The sequence below is a fragment of the Oryctolagus cuniculus genome, chromosome 10 (genome assembly GCF_051225735.1).
Source record: "Oryctolagus cuniculus isolate XC-2025 breed Fujian yellow rabbit chromosome 10, ASM5122573v1, whole genome shotgun sequence".
Taxonomy (NCBI): domain Eukaryota; kingdom Metazoa; phylum Chordata; class Mammalia; order Lagomorpha; family Leporidae; genus Oryctolagus; species Oryctolagus cuniculus.
The window spans coordinates 42,109,623-42,129,352 of record NC_142876.1 but is presented as its reverse complement, the minus strand read 5'-3'; the positions used below and the strand labels follow the sequence as shown (position 1 = coordinate 42,129,352).

The window sequence follows — 19,730 nt, the reverse complement described above, 5'->3', positions numbered from 1 at the left end:
TGGGTAACAAAGAATACACTGAAAATTAGTTCAAAGGAACATAGAGAAGAGGATTGGACATATATTTAGAAACTTAAAAATCCTTTTTTTTTTTCTGGTGTTTCTTTTTTCTATAATCTTTGACATATATGGAAGAAGTTATATATGGATGATTGATGAATAACAAGTTTTATCATAAGTTGTAGATTCAACTTATAGTTATAATTGGCAATATGCATCTAAAACTAATATAAGAAACCTAATAAAGCAGTCAGAATAGTTAGAATAATTAGAGTGGGGCTCTCATACTTGAAAAATAATTGCAGTAGTAAACATCAAGTGACTTTCCTGCATTCCTAAATTATTAAGTATTTGCATGAATATATTTTCTGGTCAGCCAAGTCTTGCTGAGATGACCAGTATCCTAAAAACTTTAATAATAATCTCTTTTCAGAAACACCTCTGAGTCACTTAAGGCTAACCCTCAAGCTACTCTGACTGCACAGAGAATTTCCTACATCTGAATTTATTCAGCAATCCTTTTACCAACTTATAATGAGTGTTCCTTATGCCAGCCATCTTTTACTTAGTGTTATACATAGAGACATAATGAACCCACTTGTATGTTCAGTCATCGTTTAAAAACTAGAGACTTTTGTCAGCTCTACCTCCACTGCAGCGTGTAAGTTAATCCTATTTGCTTCAGCTCACTATGGAAGTGATGGTGTAGTGTGAAAAACCTGCCTGTCTCCACTCATATATTATTAGGATGTAGTCTCTGGGTTTTGAAATCGGTTGCAAATACATAGGAAACTAAGCAAAAGGAAATAAAGTTATCCAACGTGAAGTAATGGGGGAATGTTGTGTAGAAAAGGGAAAATATTCATAAAATACAACTAAACTATGGATAATGTTTTACATAGTCCTAATATAAACATTAAATGATGTTGTAACCAGACTTAGGCAATAGCTACATTAGGAGACTAAGATGCTATACATTTTGAGATGGGGGTAGGAGTGAAATAAATGAATCCTCGTACTCTGTATAAGAAATCAGTACACATCTAGAGATAGGGAAAAAGTCAACAAGTATATGTGAAAAAGCAGTACTTAGAACTATGGTGGTAACCAAAAGAGACAGGTGGAAGAACTAAAAATGCTCATGTTATGTATGGGAAGAGAGAAAAGGCAGAGATATAAGGGAACAGCCTCTCCCTCCCCTCCAGGCTTCAGCAAATTGGTCTGTTTAAGCCATATACATAAATATTATCAAACTAAAAATACGAAAAGTGGCTCAGGTAACTTTAGTTTCTCAATATCCTCACAACACTTAACTTTTGAGTGTCATCTTTATTACAGCCATTCTGCTAGATATGAAGTAGTACCTCATTGTGGTTTTAATTTGCATTTCCATAACAATGTTATTGATATTTAATTTGCATTTCCATAACAATGATAAGAGTCTTTTCATCAATAAATATTGGCCATTCATGTATTTTGGTGAAATATCTCCAGATCTTTTGTCCATCTTTAATTGGATTATTTATTTCTCTTCCTGTTACTGAGTGATACGTTCTTTATATATTCTGGATATAAATTCTTTATCAGATACATTATTTGAAAATATTTTCTCCCAGTTTTTGTCTTCTCTTTTCATTTCCTTAGTAGTACCCTTGAAGCCTAAAATATTTAATTTTGATGAAGTCAAATGTACATACTTAATGATGAAGGATTGAAAACTTTCTCCCTAAGTTCAGAAGCAAGGAGAGGATGTCCGCTTTTTTTTTCTCCTCAAAGATTTATTTATTTGAAAGGCAGAGTTACAGAGCGAAGGAGAGACAGAGATTTTCAATCCTCTGGTTCACTCCCCAAATGGCCACAATGGCTTCTGAGTCTCCCAAATGGGTGCAGGAACCCAAGGACTTGGGCCATCTTTTGCTGCTTTCCCAGGCACATTAGCAGGGAACTGATCAGAAGTGGAGCAGCTGGGACTTACACTAGCATCCATATGGGATGCCAGTGTTACAGACAGCGGCCCCATGTACCATGCCACAATGCCAGCCCAAAAGGATGTCCACTTGTTTAGTAGTGTGCACTGGGTACAGAGGGAAAAAATAAAAAGAGCCTCAAGAGAAGTTTCTTTCTGTTCTAAGAAACAAGAAAGGGTTATTAGAGGAAAACTCCTACTTTTTTTTTGCTTTCTTTTTCCCTTCTTTACTAGCCCAACCCCCAGGCAGTATTGTAAGGGTAGCACAGTGATAGGAGAAGAGACTATACAAGCAGCTAAAACTCTTAGGGACAAGAACCCTCTCTCTGACAGTTCCCTAGGGCAACATAGGATCCCATTGCTTTTCTTTCTTTCCCACTGTGAGTCCTGTAAGAGAGTCCTGTAAAGTACACAGCAGAGCAAGGAAACCTAAAGCCCTAGCTTTTTAGGGAAGGTGGGAGATCCAGCATAAAAGATACCAGTTTTCTCCCAGTTATAGATTCAGTGCAATCTCATTGAAAAATTCCAACAAAATATTTAAAGAATTATTTGGAAAGGCAAAAATGTAGAATACCTAAAGTAATTTTGAAAAGGAAAAATAAGTTAGAGCAAATATAGTATACAACTGCTGTTGTTGGCAAAGAAAAACATAAATTAGTGGAAAAGAAATAATAATGTTCAAAAATAGACCCACACAAATGTGGCTTTTATTTTTGACAAAGATGCAAAACCATTCAATAAAGAAAAGATTATCTTTTTAACAAATGGTATTGAAGCTATTAAGATATCCATATGCAAAAGCTCAAATCTACCTAAATCTTATGTTATGTAAAATTTAACTCAAATTGGATCATAGTTCTAAATTTGAAATCTAAAAATTTGCAACATGTAGGAGAAAATATTCAAAGCCTAAAGTTATGCAAAGCATATATAGGCATGGTTCCCAAAGCTTAATTTCATTAAAAAAAAAAAAAAAGCTGATAAATTGGACTTCATTGAATTTTAAAATTTTTCTCTTAAGGGTGCTGTTAAGAAAATAAATGACAATTTACAGATTGTGAGAAAATGCTTGCAAACCCAATATCCAAAAAAGAACTTAGATTCCAAATATATAAAGAACTTTTAAACATGTAGCCTCCTTTGAGTTGAATGTGGCTTGTCATTACCAAAACTCATGGTAAGACTTGGCTCCTTCAATGTAATGGAATTGAGGGGTACAGCTTTCAAGAGGTAGGGGCTCATGGGAGATGATTAGATCATGGGCCATAACCCCTTTTAGAGTATCAGTGCTTGTCTTTATGAGCACCCAAAAAGACTTTAGCCCTTGGGGAAGTACAAATTAAAACCATAATGATTTAACATTCTATAGCTATTTAAGTGGCTAAAATAAAAATATTAACAGTATAAAATGCTGATAAAGATGCAGAACAGTTGGATTTCTTACACATTTCTAGTAGGGGACACTTTCTGCCAGAGTTTGACAGTTTTTTATAAAGTTGTACCGTATAACCCAGCAAACCCATTCCTGGGTATTTACCCTAGAGAAATGAAAAGAAAACATATTCACACAAAATCTGTATATAAATATTTGTAGAGCCATATTTATAAAGGCCAAAAACTTGAAACAACTTGAAAAGTGAATGCCTAAACAAACTGATATATCCATAGAGTGGAACACTATTTGGCAATATAAAGTAGCAAACTGTTGGTACACACAACTTGAATGAATCCCAAATATATTGTACTAAGTTTACTAATCTCAAAGATTAAATACTGTATCCTATTATTTTTATGACATTTCTGAAAAAATGAAACTGTAGTAATGGAGAACAGATATTGATTGCCAAAGATTAAGTATAGAGGCAGAGTGTTACTGTAAAAGGATAGTATGAGGGAGTTCTTTGGGGAGATGCATCCGTTCTGTGTTCTTGATGGTTATACCAACCTATACATGTATTAAAGCTCTAGAACTTACCCCCAACCCCTGCCAGGTCATTCAATGAGAAAAGACAAAATACCAGATATTGATCAATATGTTAGAGTAACTGGAAAATGTTCCATGTTAAGAAAATAATTCCACAGTATCTGCTTAAACTGAGCTGTTCCCTGTTGCCCAGCAGTACAGAAATGTGTACACAGTCACCAGAAACATGTCCATACGTGATGATCAGAACTATTTTCTTTAAAAAAAAAAAAAAAAGGTTTATTTTTTACTTGAGAGACAGAGTTACACAGAGAAAGGAGAGGCAGAGAGAGAGAGAGTCTTCCATCTTTGGTTCACTCCCCAGATAGCCGCAACAGCTGAACCTGTGCCGATCCGAAGCCAAGAACCAGGAGCTTCTTCCGGGTACCTCACATAGGTGCAGGGCCCAAGGACTTGGGCCATCTTCTACTGCTATCCCAGGCCACAGCAGGGAGCTGGATCAGAAGTGGAGCAGCCAGGTCTTGAACCAGTGTCCATATGGGATGCCAGTGCTTCAGGCCAGGGCATTAACCTGCTGCACCACAGCGCCGGCCCCGATCACAACTGTTTTCATAAAGACTGCAAAGCAATGATGTCCATCAATAGGAAAATACATTTTTATATTTTTTATTTTTTTTATATTTTTTATTTTTTATATATTTTATATATAATATATATATATTTTATATATATAAAATATATATATTATATATATATTTTATATATATTTTTATATATTTTATATATATTTTTTTATATATTTTATATATATATATATTCATTCGTGTAATTGGTTATTATGAAGCAGTGAGAATGATGTTATAAATGATAGGATATTTACAAACACAATGTTAAATGAAAGAATTAAGACACAAAGGAATACATCCTGTCAGTTGTTCTCCAGGTGTCATCCTGAGACTTTCAGGGGTGGCTGAGTCACTTTTAGGGAGTCTCCAAGGTCAAAAAACTGCACTGATTCTCAATGCAGGGTGCAGGGGGTAAAGCTGTTTGTAACACATACCATTGTCTGTGGCCTTTCTGCTCATCAGTTGTGTTCTTGGATTCCACTCCTCCATACATGTACATGTACACATACACACACAGACAAGTCGTTTCTCCGCTGGAAAGCTTAGCTAGAATACTGAAAGTTTCTGGTGTTTTGCAAGTGCCTTATGCTTCTCCCAGGTCGGGAGTTGTATGTGTAGGTAGGTACCTGTCCTGAGATTAATCATGATTTTCCTGTGTTTTCTGAGTTGCTTCAAGAGTATATCAACCTTTATGAATGTGTTATGGTCTCTGAATAATTAAATTTAACTGTTTGATTTAGGAAATTATTTCCTTTTGTCATCTATTCTTCTGGATTCTAATTTTGTTTCTGTTTCTTCCATCTAGTGTTATAGTATTCCTATAGTGTTATTCCTTTAGAATTTAAGTTTTAGAAATTTGTTTCTTTAACATATCCAGGGATTAAATCTGGGTTATCACTCCTTTTCTGAAGAACTTGCTTTCTTGGATTTTTCAGTCTCCTTCCTGTCTGCTTGCTAATCATGGATGTGGCTAACAATACTGGTTGTACAGTGTATGTGTTGCCTGATCATCTTCTGTGTATCATTTTTTTTTTTCCTTTTGAGTATTTAGTCAACAGTGGCTATTTGCTGCTGCCAAATTCTTCTATAATAATAAATAGGATTAGGGCAAGTGTTTTGGCACAGTGAGTTGGGCTACTCCTTGGGATCCTTGCATCCCTATATCAGAGTGCTAGCATCTCCACTTCCAATCCAGGTTCCTGATAATGCATGCCGGGAGGCAGCAGACAATGACCCACATACTTGGGCCCCTGCCACCCAAATGAGAGACCTGGATGGAGTTCAGGGTTCCTAGCATTGGCCTAGCATGGCCCTTGCTATTGCAATCATTTAGGAAGTACACCAGTGGATAGAAGATATCTCTCTTTCTCTTTATCTATGTGTGTCACTCTGCCTTTCAAGGATATGACTTAGATAAGCACTAAAAAAATAATAAGTAAAATTAACTTGGAAAAAGAGGTAATATATATGGCGTCAGACAATTTAGCTAAATACTGTAAAAAAACTCTCTGAACTCTCTTTACTCATACTTAGTCCTTTGCTGATTTTAGTCTTGTTTCAGCAGTTTGGGGCAGGCATTTAGGATCTATCCTCCCATAAAAACACCAAGTGTCTTGGCTTGTTCACCTCTAATGTACATAAACATAGTCTTATCAAATATATGAAAATTCTGCCAACATTTATAAAAGAAATATTAGGAATTTATTTTTTGTCCTAAAGCCTTGGAAATTTGTCTCCTGGACTGCACTTCTTTAGCCCTGCATGGAGGGAAGGAGGTACAGATAGGGTGGCAGGCTATGTGAGCCTTCCACTGGGTATTGGAGTGAATACAGGGTGACAGGAGTGGATGGTGAAGTGGAAATGTGCCATAGCTCCTCTGAATCAGTGGCTTGATTGTAAGGTTACTGGTTATAGGAGATGAAGACCCTGCTGTGAAAGGGGTCTTGGGAATGGTGGAGAGACTAAGAGGGGCAGAAATGGGATATACCTAAGGAGTGTGAAATCTACTTAGTTTCTCCTTTCGTCTTGGAAGAGAGAAGGGACAAGGGCTGATGGGGCCCTACAGTGGGTGACCTCTTCTTCATTTCTCCTCTGAACCCTGTTACCTTGTCACATTGATTTCCCTTCCCTTTTCTCCCACCTGCCAGTCAGCAGCCCTAGGGTAGAGTGTTAAGTAACATAGGGTTATAGTAGCTTTTTATTGGTGTTTTCCTCATTTCCTCCTTCTCTCCTTTCTCCACTCTTGTTGGCAGATGATAACAGAGGGAACTGGAGGGTGCAAGGTGTGAGGAGTTTGGAAGAGAGCAGGGAAGAACAGGAGGAAAGAGAAGGCTGGAGCAACTGTTACAGTTGGGGACACGAAGGGGGAAAGTGTGTACTCTGCAGGGACACATGTTCTAAAGCATCTCTGATAGCTGGTTACTTACTGTTCTCTAGTAAGTATGTTACCTAGAAGCTGCATCTAGCTAACAAGCTTGAAAGAAGAGATGCTGTTGCTTAACAAAGTGCTAGAGATATACAGTTAATTTGCAGATTTTACATATATTTTGTGTATGTTTTGTCTTTCTGATGATTACATGTTCAGGCATAAATGCTCTTTACCAAACCAGATGCATGTTGATGTTTAATGATGGAGGTGGCAGCATCAAGAGTGTGATCAGCCGAGACCAGGCTGTGGAGTCTTCGGTCAGGCTCTACTACTGCTTCTAAGTCTGTTCTGTGTGTCAACTGTGAAGTGTGGCTTCGAATATCTTCTTTACAGAGTGATTTTAATAGGTACTCCATAAATATTATGTCTCTTCCTTCATGGAAGTGGTATTTTTATTGAGGTTATTCAATTCTAAATTCTGATGGTTCCGATTTTGCTTGTTTAATTGGGTTCTTGAAACACATTCATTCTGGTATTAATAACGAATCAACCAAAAACATTCATCAAGAAGAGGTAACTAATTTTGAAAATACAAAGTGACGTCTTTAAAATAATTGCTATCTAAATATATAACTTTAAAAAGTTTCTGTTTATTAAACATGCAACGTTAACCAAAATGTCAATTGAAAAAGTACAAAGAATCCTACCATGGGAGCAAAATGTTTTCATTGTTCTGTTACCCCTTCTACTCGAGATTCATTTATTGTGCTATATTAACAGTCACTCTTTATAAAGGCATTTGCTTTGTCTCCAGGTGTAAAACAAAGGTGTATCCAGATAATCTTCCTACAACAAGTGTGGTGATTGTTTTCCACAATGAGGCTTGGAGCACACTTCTACGAACTGTTCATAGTGTCATTAATCGCTCACCAAGACACATGATAGAAGAAATTGTTCTAGTAGATGATGCCAGTGAAAGAGGTAAATTTTAATTTTAATGCCAATAATAACCTACACTTTTTGTCACCAATAGTTAAAAAACTAGTTGTTAATATTTTTAACCTCGAATTTTATACAAATTTATGTTTTATCCTACACATTTTTATAGTAGGGTGGATGTTTGGTGCAGCAGTTAAGCCACTGCTTGACCCGCCTACATCCCATGTTAGGGAGCCTGAGTTCAAGTCCCAGTTCCACTTCCAATTCCAGCTTCCTGTTAAAGTGTACCCTGGGAAGAAGTGGTGATGGCTCAAGTACTTGGGTCTTGGTCTCTCCACGTGTAGGAGGCTTATATTGGACTCTAGGCTCCTGGTTTTGACCTGGCCCAGCCCAGGCAGTTATAGGCATTTGAGGAATGAACCAATGGTTGGAAGATCTCTTTCTCTCTCTGTCCTCTCCCCCCCACTCCCGCCCCAGCTAGCCATCTGTCTCTTCAAATAAATCAAAAAAAATTTTAATTCTATGCTATATTGTATACTTAAATTTTTTCTGGCATTTGGACTCATCCAGAAATGCAAAAACAGTATACCTTTATGAAACTTAGCATTTAATTTGTGGTACATCTTCATCTTATTTAAAAAAAAATACTGTATAATGTAAACAGCAGAGCAATGAAAAACTCACATAATTTTGTTAGGATTTTCTCTGTGGGAAGCTGCAGCTCGGAGTCAAATGGAGACAGGATCATATGTATAGAGATGAATCCAAAAATTTGGTTCTGAGTGAAGTAGAAAGTATCTTTGACAGCAGAATGAGCCTTAGCTGAGTGAGCTTTAGTTCTGTAGATTTTTCTTAGGTTTTCCTATTTATTTCCAAGTTTCAGGAATGATGTACAACTAGGTGGATAAAAGAGTTAGGAAGGGTGATAAGGTGCTGTGTAATATGACACAACTTACAGTCACTCTGCAGTGACCATTTCACAAATGTGCTTCAAAGAATCTTGGAATTTTTCTTAAGCTTAGCATCCCAAACTATTTCACGGTGTTTTAAGTTAACGTTATTTATTCTGAAACCTTATTGGAGATTTCATACAGCAGAGTACTATAGTAAATGGTATTTCCCAGTGTTTTTTTTTTTTCCACAGCACATCTGTTTGAGAGTCATTGATGTCATGTATTCCCCCATTATTACTGTGCTCACATGAATAAATTTTGTAGGGAAATACAAAAAGTAGCTTTGTACTGCTTTTTCTTCCTTCTTCAACCAGCCTTGAACTTCATCACTTAAACCTGTGTTAGTGTTTCAGCTTGATGGCCTAGTCTTTCATTGCATCTGCTAAGATGTTTTAGTCAAGCATCATACCTTCCCCTTCCTATGCCCACCCTAACTTTGTGTATTTAATAATAACTGAGTTTAACTGCACTGTATTATTGGGAATAATTTGTACATTAATGACAATTTAAATCTTACAATTTTGCCAGATTGTACAGGTACAAATGAAGAATAAGATATAATCCTATGCCCTCAAGTACCTTCTTAATCTAATTAATGAGTTGAGAATCACATAGAATATCTAAACAGGACAATGTATATTGTAACTCAGTATCAAAATGATTGAGAGCTGTTACAAATTAAGAATATCATAGTAAAGGCCAACATTATAGCATAGCTGATGAAGCCACAGCCTGCAATGCTGGCATCCCACATTGACGCCAGTTTATGTCTCGGCTGCTCTGTTTCTGATCCAGCTCTCTGCTGTGGAGGATAGCCCAGGTACTTGGGCCCCTGCCACCCATGTAGGAGACCCAAAGGAAGGTCCTGGCTCCTGGCTCTGGTCTGGCCTAGCACCAGCTGTTGTAGCCATCTGGGGAGTAAACCAGCAGGTAGAAGTCCTCTCTCTCTGCAGTTCTGACTTTCAAATAAATAAATCTTAAAAAAAAGAATACCACACTAAGAAGGAATTATTGTTGACAAGAATATAAATCTCATGTGGATAATTTGTTTGCTAGAACTTATCCCTCTTGAAGAAAATTAACCTAGGGGCCAGTGCTATGGCTTAATAGGTAAAGCCTCCACCTGTGGTGCTGGCATCCCATATGGGCACCAGTTCAAGTCCTGGCTGTTCCAATTCCAATCCAACTCTCTGCTATGGCTTAGGAAAGCAGTAGAAGATGACCCAAGTCTTTGTGCCCCTGCAACTACATGGGAGATCTGGAAGAAGGTCCTTGCTCCTAGCTTTGGATTGGAGCAGCTCTGGCCATTGCGGCCATCTGGGGGGTAAACCAGCAGATAGAAGAATTTTCTCTCTCTGCCTCTCCCTCTCTGTGACTCTGCCTTTCAAATAAATAAATTTACGTATTTGAAAGAGAGAGAGGGAGAGACAAAGAACTCTTCATCCACTCATTCATTCTCCAAATGGTTGTGGCCCAAGCTGTGGCCAGGCCAAAGACAGGAGCCAGGAATTCCATCCTGGTCTCCCATGTGGGTGGGATGCAAGTGCTTAAGCACTTCTTCTGGGTCTCCCATGTGGGTGCAGGGGCCCAAGGACTTGGGCCATCTTCTACTACTTTCTCAGGCCACAGCAGAGAGCTGGATCAGAAGTGGAACAGCTGGGTCTCGAACAGGCGCCCATATGGGATGCTTGCACCACAGGCGGTGACTTTACCTGCTATGCCACAGTGCCAGCCTCTAATTATTCATTTATTAGTTAATATCTACCCTCCCCCAGTAGACTGCTTCCATCAGGGCTATTTGCTCACCATTATCTCCTCAATGCTTCCAGTTCCTTTACATAGTAAACAGCCTAAAATTCATTGAATGAGTGATCTACCAATCATTTAATCCTCACATCTACTTCTTATCTGCACACACTTTGTAAGGAATGTGTGTAGGGCACACAGTCTGCCCATGGCCTTAGGATACCTGATTTCATAGTTAATCTACTCCTGCTGAGTAGGTCTGTTTATTAAAAAAAATACGAAGTAGGTGCTATAGTTATCCCCTTTATTTTTGAAGTTTTATTGATGAAAAAAATGAGGCTTAGTGTAGTAGAGGGATACCCAAACTATTTAAGTCCAGGGCTTGACCTCTTTTTTATTTATTTATTTATTTTTTTTTTTATTTTTATTTTTTTAACAGGCAGAGTGGACAGTGAGAGAGAGAGACAGAGAGAAAGGTCTTCCTTTGCCGTTGGTTCACCCTCCAATGGCCGCCGCGGCCGGCCCACTGCGGCTGGCGCACCGCGCTGATCCGATGCCAGGAGCCAGGAGCCAGGTGCTTTTCCTGGTCTCCCATGGGGTGCAGGGGCCAAGCACCTGGGCCATCCTCCACTGCACTCCCTGGCCACAGCAGAGAGCTGGCCTGGAAGAGGGGCAACCGGGACAGAATCCGGCGCCCCAACCGGGACTAGAACCTGGTGTGCCGGCGCCGCTAGGCGGAGGATTAGCCTAGTGAGCCGCGGCGCCGGCCCAGGGCTTGACCTCTTAACCACTGTGTGCGTCGCTTCTGATGGAGCTCTACTGTTAGAAGGTCTATATTGAAGTCAGTCTGGACAAATCTAGTTCATGTCTGAAGATACATAAACACCATCTTAGACGGTTTTCTTAAGACTTAAAATTTTTGTCATATTCCTAATCTAACTTGTTTTTCTCATTTAACACAGGGAGTTTTAGAGGGGTCAGACTTATTAGACCCTCAATTCCTTGTTCTTCCTATGTATATGTTAAGAGTTCTGTCCAATACTTCTCCGATGTTGGTGAAGTTTTCCCTGACATTCTCTTTCTTAGAACCTCACACTCCCTGACGGATGGGTGCTTCGGGATCTCTGTATAGGTCAGTGGTAGCAAGATATTCTAGTAAACAAGATTCTCCCTTATTTTCAGATGAACAGTATTCTATAACCACACTTAGCTCCCATACCTTCATTTTTGTAAAATTAAGTTTGAATAGATAGTTCTAATCTCCTAGCCAGTAGTGAGCCCATAATTTTATACTGATACACAGACAGCTATTTCTTAGCTTTATTGCATGAAAGCCACAAATATCTCAAACAAAGATGCCAAGAAAATGTGTATAATAGCATATTTTTTGAGTTACTAGACCACAGAACCATGAATTTTTCATTTTGTTCATGGACAAGACAGAGTATTACAGCTTTCAGAGATGTAGATCTTGGATATTAGATAGCTTTGGTTCTTAAGCATTTTTGACCAAACATTTTTCAGGAAAACGTGGTGGACACATTGTTTATGATACAACAAACCTTGACTGATGTAATATAGGAGAATTTATTTCATACCCTATAGCACATGAGATTCTGATCAAATTCTGGACATACAGTATTTATTTTAACTTTGTATCTGATCAGATGCTTACACAGTCCTGAGTTCTCTCTGGAGTTTGCTTCTAGGATTTTCTTGCTGTGAACAAAAATACAGGCTTTGAATTTTGGCAGACTTGGGTTCAAATCTTGGATCCATTCCTTAAAAACCTATTACCTTGATCAAATTCACTTAATAGTAGATTTTAATTTCTAAAATATCCATAGTAACATTTAACCTCATAGGGTAGTTTGAAGATTAGATAAAACCTATAAAGTGAGTAGCATTGTACTAGACAGAAAACAAAATGTTAGCTGCTGCTGCAGAATGTTACTTTTCTCTAGGTTGGCACTACCTCTCTACATTTTAGTCAGAATCAAGTAGATCTTTCTGACCCTAAAATTGCTCATAAAATCACAGTGATGGTTTTCAGATACTCTGACTCAAATGCAGATTAGGAAATATGAGCAGAAATGGAAACCGTCAAGTCTTCGGTATAGTGTCTAAGACACACAGACCTTTTCTTTCACAGTTTTCGTGTCCCTCATCGCTTCCTCATGTAGTTGTTTCTGGTTTTACCGAACTGGCAGTTATTTCACTTCCATTTGTCTCCCCCACACCACCATATAGGAAACTCTTTGGATCCCTACAGTTAGTATTTAAAGAGCTCCTCAGGCCGGCGCCGCGGCTCACTAGGCTAATCCTCCTGCTGCGGCTCTGGCACCCTGGGTTCTAGTCCTGGTTGGGGTGCCATTTCTGTCCCGGTTGCTCCTCTTCCAGTCCAGCTCTCTGCTGTGGCCCGGGAAGGCAGTAGAGGATGGTCCAAGTGCTTGGGCCCTGCACCCACATGGGAGACCGGGAGGAAGCACCTGGCTCCTGGCTTCGGATCAGCGCAGTGCCAGCCATATTGGCCATTTTGGGGGTGAACCAATGGAAGGAAGACCTTTCTGTCTCTCTAACTCTGCCTGTCAAAAAAAAATAAAAATAAAAATATATAAAAAAAGAGCTGCTTAGTACATTGACCCTGATTTCCCTGACCTTCCCATTACTAGAGTCCTATGGGACAAATATAGTTACAGGAGTGCCAGTATTCCCATCTCGAATATTTCCTTTGCTTGAGAAATTATCCTCATACCTACTAGATCAGGGTTAGTTGGAACGATGTTTTGCCCTATCACCATCAATAGCTTCTCTGGCATAAGTTCTACAAACTCACCTTATCTGAAAAATCTTTGTTTCGAGAAAGCTGTACTTTTTCTATGTTTTTGTTTTAATTCAGAAATCCATGCATAATTTCTCATGAACTTTTTAAAAATTTATTTGCAAGTCAGTCACAGAAAGGGAGAGAGAGATCTTTCATTTGCTAGTTCATTCCCCAGATGTTCACAACAGCCAGAGCTGGGCCAAGCTGAAGCCAGGAGCCTTGTTCACGTTGAGTGATGGGGCCCAAATATTTGGGCCGTCTTCTGCTGCTTTTCTCAGGCCATCAGTGGAGCTCACGTCTTGGCTGCTTTTTCTACGGTTTAAAGTCAGTTGTGAGGCCGGCGCTGTGGCTCACTAGGCTAATCCTCCGCCTTCCAGCGCCGGCACACCGGGTTCTAGTCCTGGTCGGGGCGCCGGATTCTGTCCCGGTTGCCCCTCTTCCAGGCCAGCTCTCTGCTGTGTCCCGGGAGTGCAGTGGAGGATGGCCCAGGTGCTTGGTCCTGCACCCCATGGAGACCAGGAGAAGCACCTGGCTCCTGCCATCGGATCAGCGCGGTGTGCCGGCCGCAGCACGCTACCATTGTGGCCATTGGAGGGTGAACCAACGGCAAAAGGAAGACCTCTCTCTCTCTCTCTCTCTCTCACTCTCACTCTCACTCTCACTCTCTCTCACTGTCCACTCTGCCTGTCAAAAAAAAAAAAAAAAAAAGTCAGTTGTGAACTTTGGGCACAGCCTCTTATCTGAATTCTTCTTTGTAGCTGTTGATTTTGCTCCACATAATTCCCTTTCCTCTCTTCCTTCCTTTTCTCTTTTCCTCATCAGACTGCCTTTCTCTTTTAAAAACTTTTTTTCCTTCAACCTTCTTGTCTGTTAAAGATCTCTCTTTGGCCTTGTAGTTACAGTCCAGGATTTCTGTTATGAACTTGACATGACTTCCTGCCTCCTGATAAAAGAAGTGTATAATCAAAAGATGTGGTAATCACTAAAACAGTTTGTTTCTGCCTATGGAGAAATCCCACAGCGGTGGCATTCTCTGTCCTCTCTCTGTATTGAGGTCTGGATTTAACGCTTTTAAATTGTTTCCTATTGCTGATGCTTACTTATGATTAGAAAAAGCAGCATTCATCCTGGACAGGTCAGGGAAATGTGATAACATGCTTGTCTTGAGCCCGGTGCTCTCATGAAATAAAAAACTTCCTTCAGTGAAATGGATTTGTGAACCAGGGAACCTCACAAGGAGTGCTCACTGAGAATATGTGTTGAAAGAATTTTTATTGCAAGTCAAAATTGCTTTACATCTGGTTAGCACTGCATCACACTTCTTTTTCATATTATTCCTTTTTCAGATTTTTTGAAAAGACCCCTAGAGAGTTATGTGAAAAAATTAAAAGTCCCAGTTCATGTAATTCGAATGGAACAACGTTCTGGACTGATCAGAGCTAGGTTAAAAGGAGCTGCTGTGTCAAAAGGCCAAGTGATCACCTTTTTGGATGCTCATTGTGAGTGCACAGTGGGGTGGCTGGAGCCTCTCTTAGCCAGGATCAAACATGACAGGTAATTTGCTATAATGTGAGTTTGCTTTCTGTACATTTGTCTTAAACTGTGTGGTGGGTTGGACCATTCTATACTTGTAGAAATCTTAAATGTAAAAATGATTTCCTAAGCATCTTCTAAAATAATGCCAAAGAATACTCTATATGAAATCTGAGCAAGGCCACATTCTAAAATCTGAAGAAGTGTTTGCACACTGTCTTGTTAATGGGAATGGATTGGGAAGCATTTTATTTGCATGCACAGTATCATGTGTTCAGTTCACTAAATGGGAGAACAGATGAACAATGAATTCAAGGGAGGTGGGATAAAACCATTTATTTGTGCTTCCTCCCTGAGACTAACACTGGAGCAGGCAGGTCATCCCCTCTCTACCACATTCTTACTAGGACTGTAGCTCTCAGCTATAACACAGCGAGCAGTAGAAGGAGCTGGAGAAAAGCACATTGTGTCCTGAAATGCTCAATTGTATACAAAAGCACTGTAATCTTAGATAATACAGGAAGAGCATTGGTACAGTGTGCACCTGTAGTTGTAGTCTTCATGTTGCCTACTGCTTGGCACTGATTTAGTTCTTGTGTTTCAGGAGAGAATTTAATGTCTGCTAGACCTATGTTAGTTGAATTTCTGCTTGTTAATGCAGTTTGAGCTAGAGGCTGTCTATCTTAGTTTAACATTAAGGGTTAGATTTTAGTGGGGCAAACTTTCACCACTAAGGGGAATGTGAGGGGAACTGAAGCTACTGCATTGGTTATGTTAGCAAATGCTGGATTTACTTCTCTCTCCTTTCAAAGATGAATAAATAAATAAATTAGACCAGTGGTAAAATCCAGCATCCGGAGGAAAGAGGAACTTTCCTGAAGAAAAAAAGAAATGGATTATCTCTGTAAACTGCTCTCTGTAAGTCACAGATGAACCTTTAGCAGCAATAGCCAAAACTCTGAAAGGGCAGTGTGAGATGGTGAGAGAAGTATTAAAGAAAACCAGGTGAAATAAGGACCAGAATGATTTCCAGTGTGAGTTGTACTAGAATGTTTCAAAATGTTTGTGGAAAAATTAAAAATTTATTTTGGTGCCAGAAGATTTTCTTAATTTATTTTTTTGAGAGAGAGAGCCATCCATTGGGTTCACTCCTCAAGATGCCTCCTACTAGGGCCTGAGTGGGGTAGGAGCTGCAGTGCAGTCCGTGTCTCCCACATGGGTAGCAGGAATCTACTTACTTGAGCCATCACTTTTGCCTTCATTGTATGCATTAGCAGGAAGCTGGAATAGGGCTGGAGCTGGGACTTAAACCCAGGTACTCCAACATGAGATGTAGGAAGCTAGTGTCAGCCCCAAGTGTAAAAACAATTTGAAATCCATGTGTACTCGTATAACATAGCTTGACTGGTTGGTTTAGCTTAATATTACAAACCCTATTATTGTAATATATTCCACTAGCATATTTTTAAATCTTTGATTATAAATTTCGGATTTAAAACTGGTGATGGCTTCCATAGATACAGAAGTAAGTTCACTAAAATTTAACATTCACTTCTGATTAGGAAATATTTAACCAACTATTATAAAATGGAAATTTACTAACTGAAGAAAGGATAACTTTAAAAAAAAGTCTTAAGCAAATGTCACATTTAATGAGGAAATGTTGAAAACATTTTTTGAAGAGATAGGGAACAAGAATGCCCCAAATTATTAGTCTTGAGTTTCATTATAGAATCTGTTTATTTAATGGAATGGAAAATAAATGCTTTGTCACTTGCAGATGATGTGTTTAACTGTGAAGATAAGTAATCTACCCATAAAATAAAGGAAATAAGAACTTAGCAATGTGCCAAACATGAGGTCACAATAGAAAAGTCAGTTGCTGGGGCCATCATTGTGGCATAGTATATGAAGCCTTCACCTGTAGTGCTAGCATCCCATATGGGCACCAGTTCAAGTCCCAGCTGCTCTACTTCCAATCCAGTTCCCTGCTAATGTACCTGGGAAAGCCCAGAAGATGACCCAAATACTTGGGTCCCCACCCACGTGGGAGACCCGGAAGAAGCTCATGAATCCTGGCTTCAGCCTGGCCCAACCTGCAGCCATTTGCGGGGTAAACCAACAGATGGAAAATTTCTCTCCCTGTGTGTGTCTCTCCTTCCTTCTCTCTGTTTTTCTGCCTTTCAAATAGATAAATAAATCTTAAAAAAAAATCAGTTGCCTTCTTCATGCAAACAAGGAATGATTAGAAAACACAATGTAAAAGGAAAATACACCATTTATACTAGCAGTGAAGGAAACAGACTGTACTTAGGAATAACTTTATCTAAAGATACATAAATTAGTAAAATGACTGATTTTATAACTAAATGCTTAATTAAAATTATATAAAAATAAGTGGAAAGGAAGATGAAATTTCTGAATATAAAAGTTAACATCCTTAAAATATCAGTTCTCTCCAAATTGATGTGTAAATTCAATGTGGTTCCAGTTGGGGGTCTCAACAGAATTTTCTTTGAGAAACTAGACAGGCTGATTCTAACATTTAAAAAGAAATGGAAAAATAACAGATATAGTAAAATGCTCCTGAAGAAGACTCAGGTTTCTGAAGGAGAATCAAGTATAAGAGCCTTCCCTGTCAGACAGCAGGACTTGTTGTAAAGCTATATTGGTAATGGCAGTGATGTACTGATGCTGGAACTCACAGATGGTCTGGTTTAATAGGGTTGTGTCTAGAAACTAGCCTGTTTTTATCTGCAGACTTCATTTAGACAGACTTAAGACAGTAAGCACTGATAATTACATCAGGAAAAAGGAACAATCGGTTATCTATAGTAAAATAAATGAAGTTAGATACCAACATCATACTCAAAATCAGTCACATGAGGATTAAAGACTTAAATGTGAAAAGCAAAAATCTGTTTTATAAAAAAAAAGTAGTATTGGAAGGTGTCTTCATAATGTCAGGAGAGGGAAAGATAAATAAAACACAAGTTGGCTGGGTAGATACCACATATTGTAAAATAGGGCTACCAAAGGCTAAGAGGCACCTTTCCTTAGAAAGGGCTGGGGACATTTATGAGGGTTTGTTTTTTTCAGATTTATAAAAATAGGCACGATAATTGAACATTTTTTAAATATATGGTTAGTTTGTATGAAAGAATACAAACCTCAGGGAAGACATCCTTTCTAGTAATTAGAAAACAAATTCTGAAAATCTTGAGAAGTTAATGTTATTATATTGTCAGAAATGTAAGAAAATAACATCCAAAGTTGATAGCATTATGAAGAAACTACAGGGAGGAAAATATGCATATACGTTCAAAACTTCTGGAAAGCAGTAAAGAATAGTACCTTTAATTCAATAATATCACTGCTGTAAGTTAACTCTTAAAGCAAAATATTATCATATTCATCTTAATAGCAAAAGCCTATGAAGAATACAAATGTCCAAGAGTTGTTTAAGATGAACTAAAGTATTACATTGTACATCAACCGTCAGGACAAGAGCTGATCAAGTCACTGTTTCTCATAGTGTCCATTTCACTTCAACAAGTTTCCCCTTTGGTGCTCAGTTAGTTGTCGCCAATCAGGGAGAACATATGATATTTGTCCCTTTGGGACTGGCTTAATTCACTCAGCAGGATGTTTTCCAATTTCCTCCATCTCGTTGCAAATGACTGGGTTTCGTTGTTTTTGACTGCTGTATAGTATTCTATAGAGTACATGTCCCATAATTTCTTTATCCAGTCTACTGTTGATGTGCATTTGGGTTGGTTCCAGGTCTTAGCTATTGTGAATTGAGCTGCAATAAACATTAATGTGCAGACTGCTTTTCTATTTGCCAATTTAATTTCCTTTGGGTAAATTCCAAGGAGTGGGATGGCTGGGTTGAATGGTAGGGTTATATTCAGGTTTCTGAGGAATCTCCAGACTGACTTCCATAGTGGCTTAACCAGTTTGCATTCCCACCAACAGTGGGTTAGTGTCCCTTTTTCCCCACATCCTCTCCAGCATCTATTGTTGGTAGATTTCTGAATGTGAGCCATTCTAACCCGGGTGAGGTGAAACCTTATTGTGGTTTTGATTTGCATTTCCCTGATTGCTAGTGATCTTGAACATTTTTTCATGTGTCTGTTGGCCATTTGGATCTCTTCTTTTGAAAGATGTCTATTGAGGTCCTTGGCCCATCTCTTAAGTGGGTTGTTGGTTTTGATCTTGTGGAGTTTCTTGATTTCTTTGTAGATTCTGGTTATCAACCCTTTATCAGTTGCATAGTTTGCAAATATTTTTTCTCATTCTGTCGGTTGCCTCTTCACTCTCCTGACTGTTTCTTTTGCAGTACAGAAACTTCTCAATTTGATGCAATCCCAAATGTTAATTTTGGCTTTGACTGTCTGTGCTTCTGGGGTCTTTTCCAAGAAGTCATTGCCGGTACCTATATCTTGCAGGGTTTTTCCAATGCTCTCTAATAATTTGATGGTGTCAGGTTGTAGATTTAAGTCTTTAATCCATGTTGAGTGGATTTTTGTGTAAGGTGAAAGGTAGGGGTCTTGCTTCATGATTCTGCACGTGGAAATCCAGTTTTCCCAGCACCATTTATTGAATAGACTGTCCTTACTCCAGGGATTGGTTTTGGACCCTTGATCAAATATGAGTTGGCTGTAGATGTTTGGATTGATTTCTGGTGTTTCAGTTCTGTTCCATTGGTCTATCCATCTGTTTCTGTACCAGTACCATGCTGTTTTGATTACAACTGCCCTGTAGTATGTCCTGAAATCTGGTATTGTGATGCCTCCAGCTTCGTTTTTGTTGTACAAGATTGCTTTAGCTATTCGAGGTCTCCTGTGT

At 38.8% G+C, this 19,730-nt stretch overlaps 1 protein-coding gene across 6 annotated transcripts in view; it reads left to right on the top strand.

The window, feature by feature from the left end:
- GALNT1 (polypeptide N-acetylgalactosaminyltransferase 1) overlaps positions 1-19,730 on the top strand; it is a 150,302-nt gene that overhangs the window by 84,936 nt on the left and 45,636 nt on the right. For all 6 annotated transcript variants that reach the window (XM_089305805.1, XM_051851988.2, XM_051851985.3 and 3 more), the window contains 2 exons: positions 7,699-7,865; positions 14,693-14,900. In XM_089305805.1, the coding sequence (XP_089161931.1) occupies positions 7,699-7,865; positions 14,693-14,900 (375 nt within the window). The remainder of the gene's footprint in view (positions 1-7,698; positions 7,866-14,692; positions 14,901-19,730) is intronic.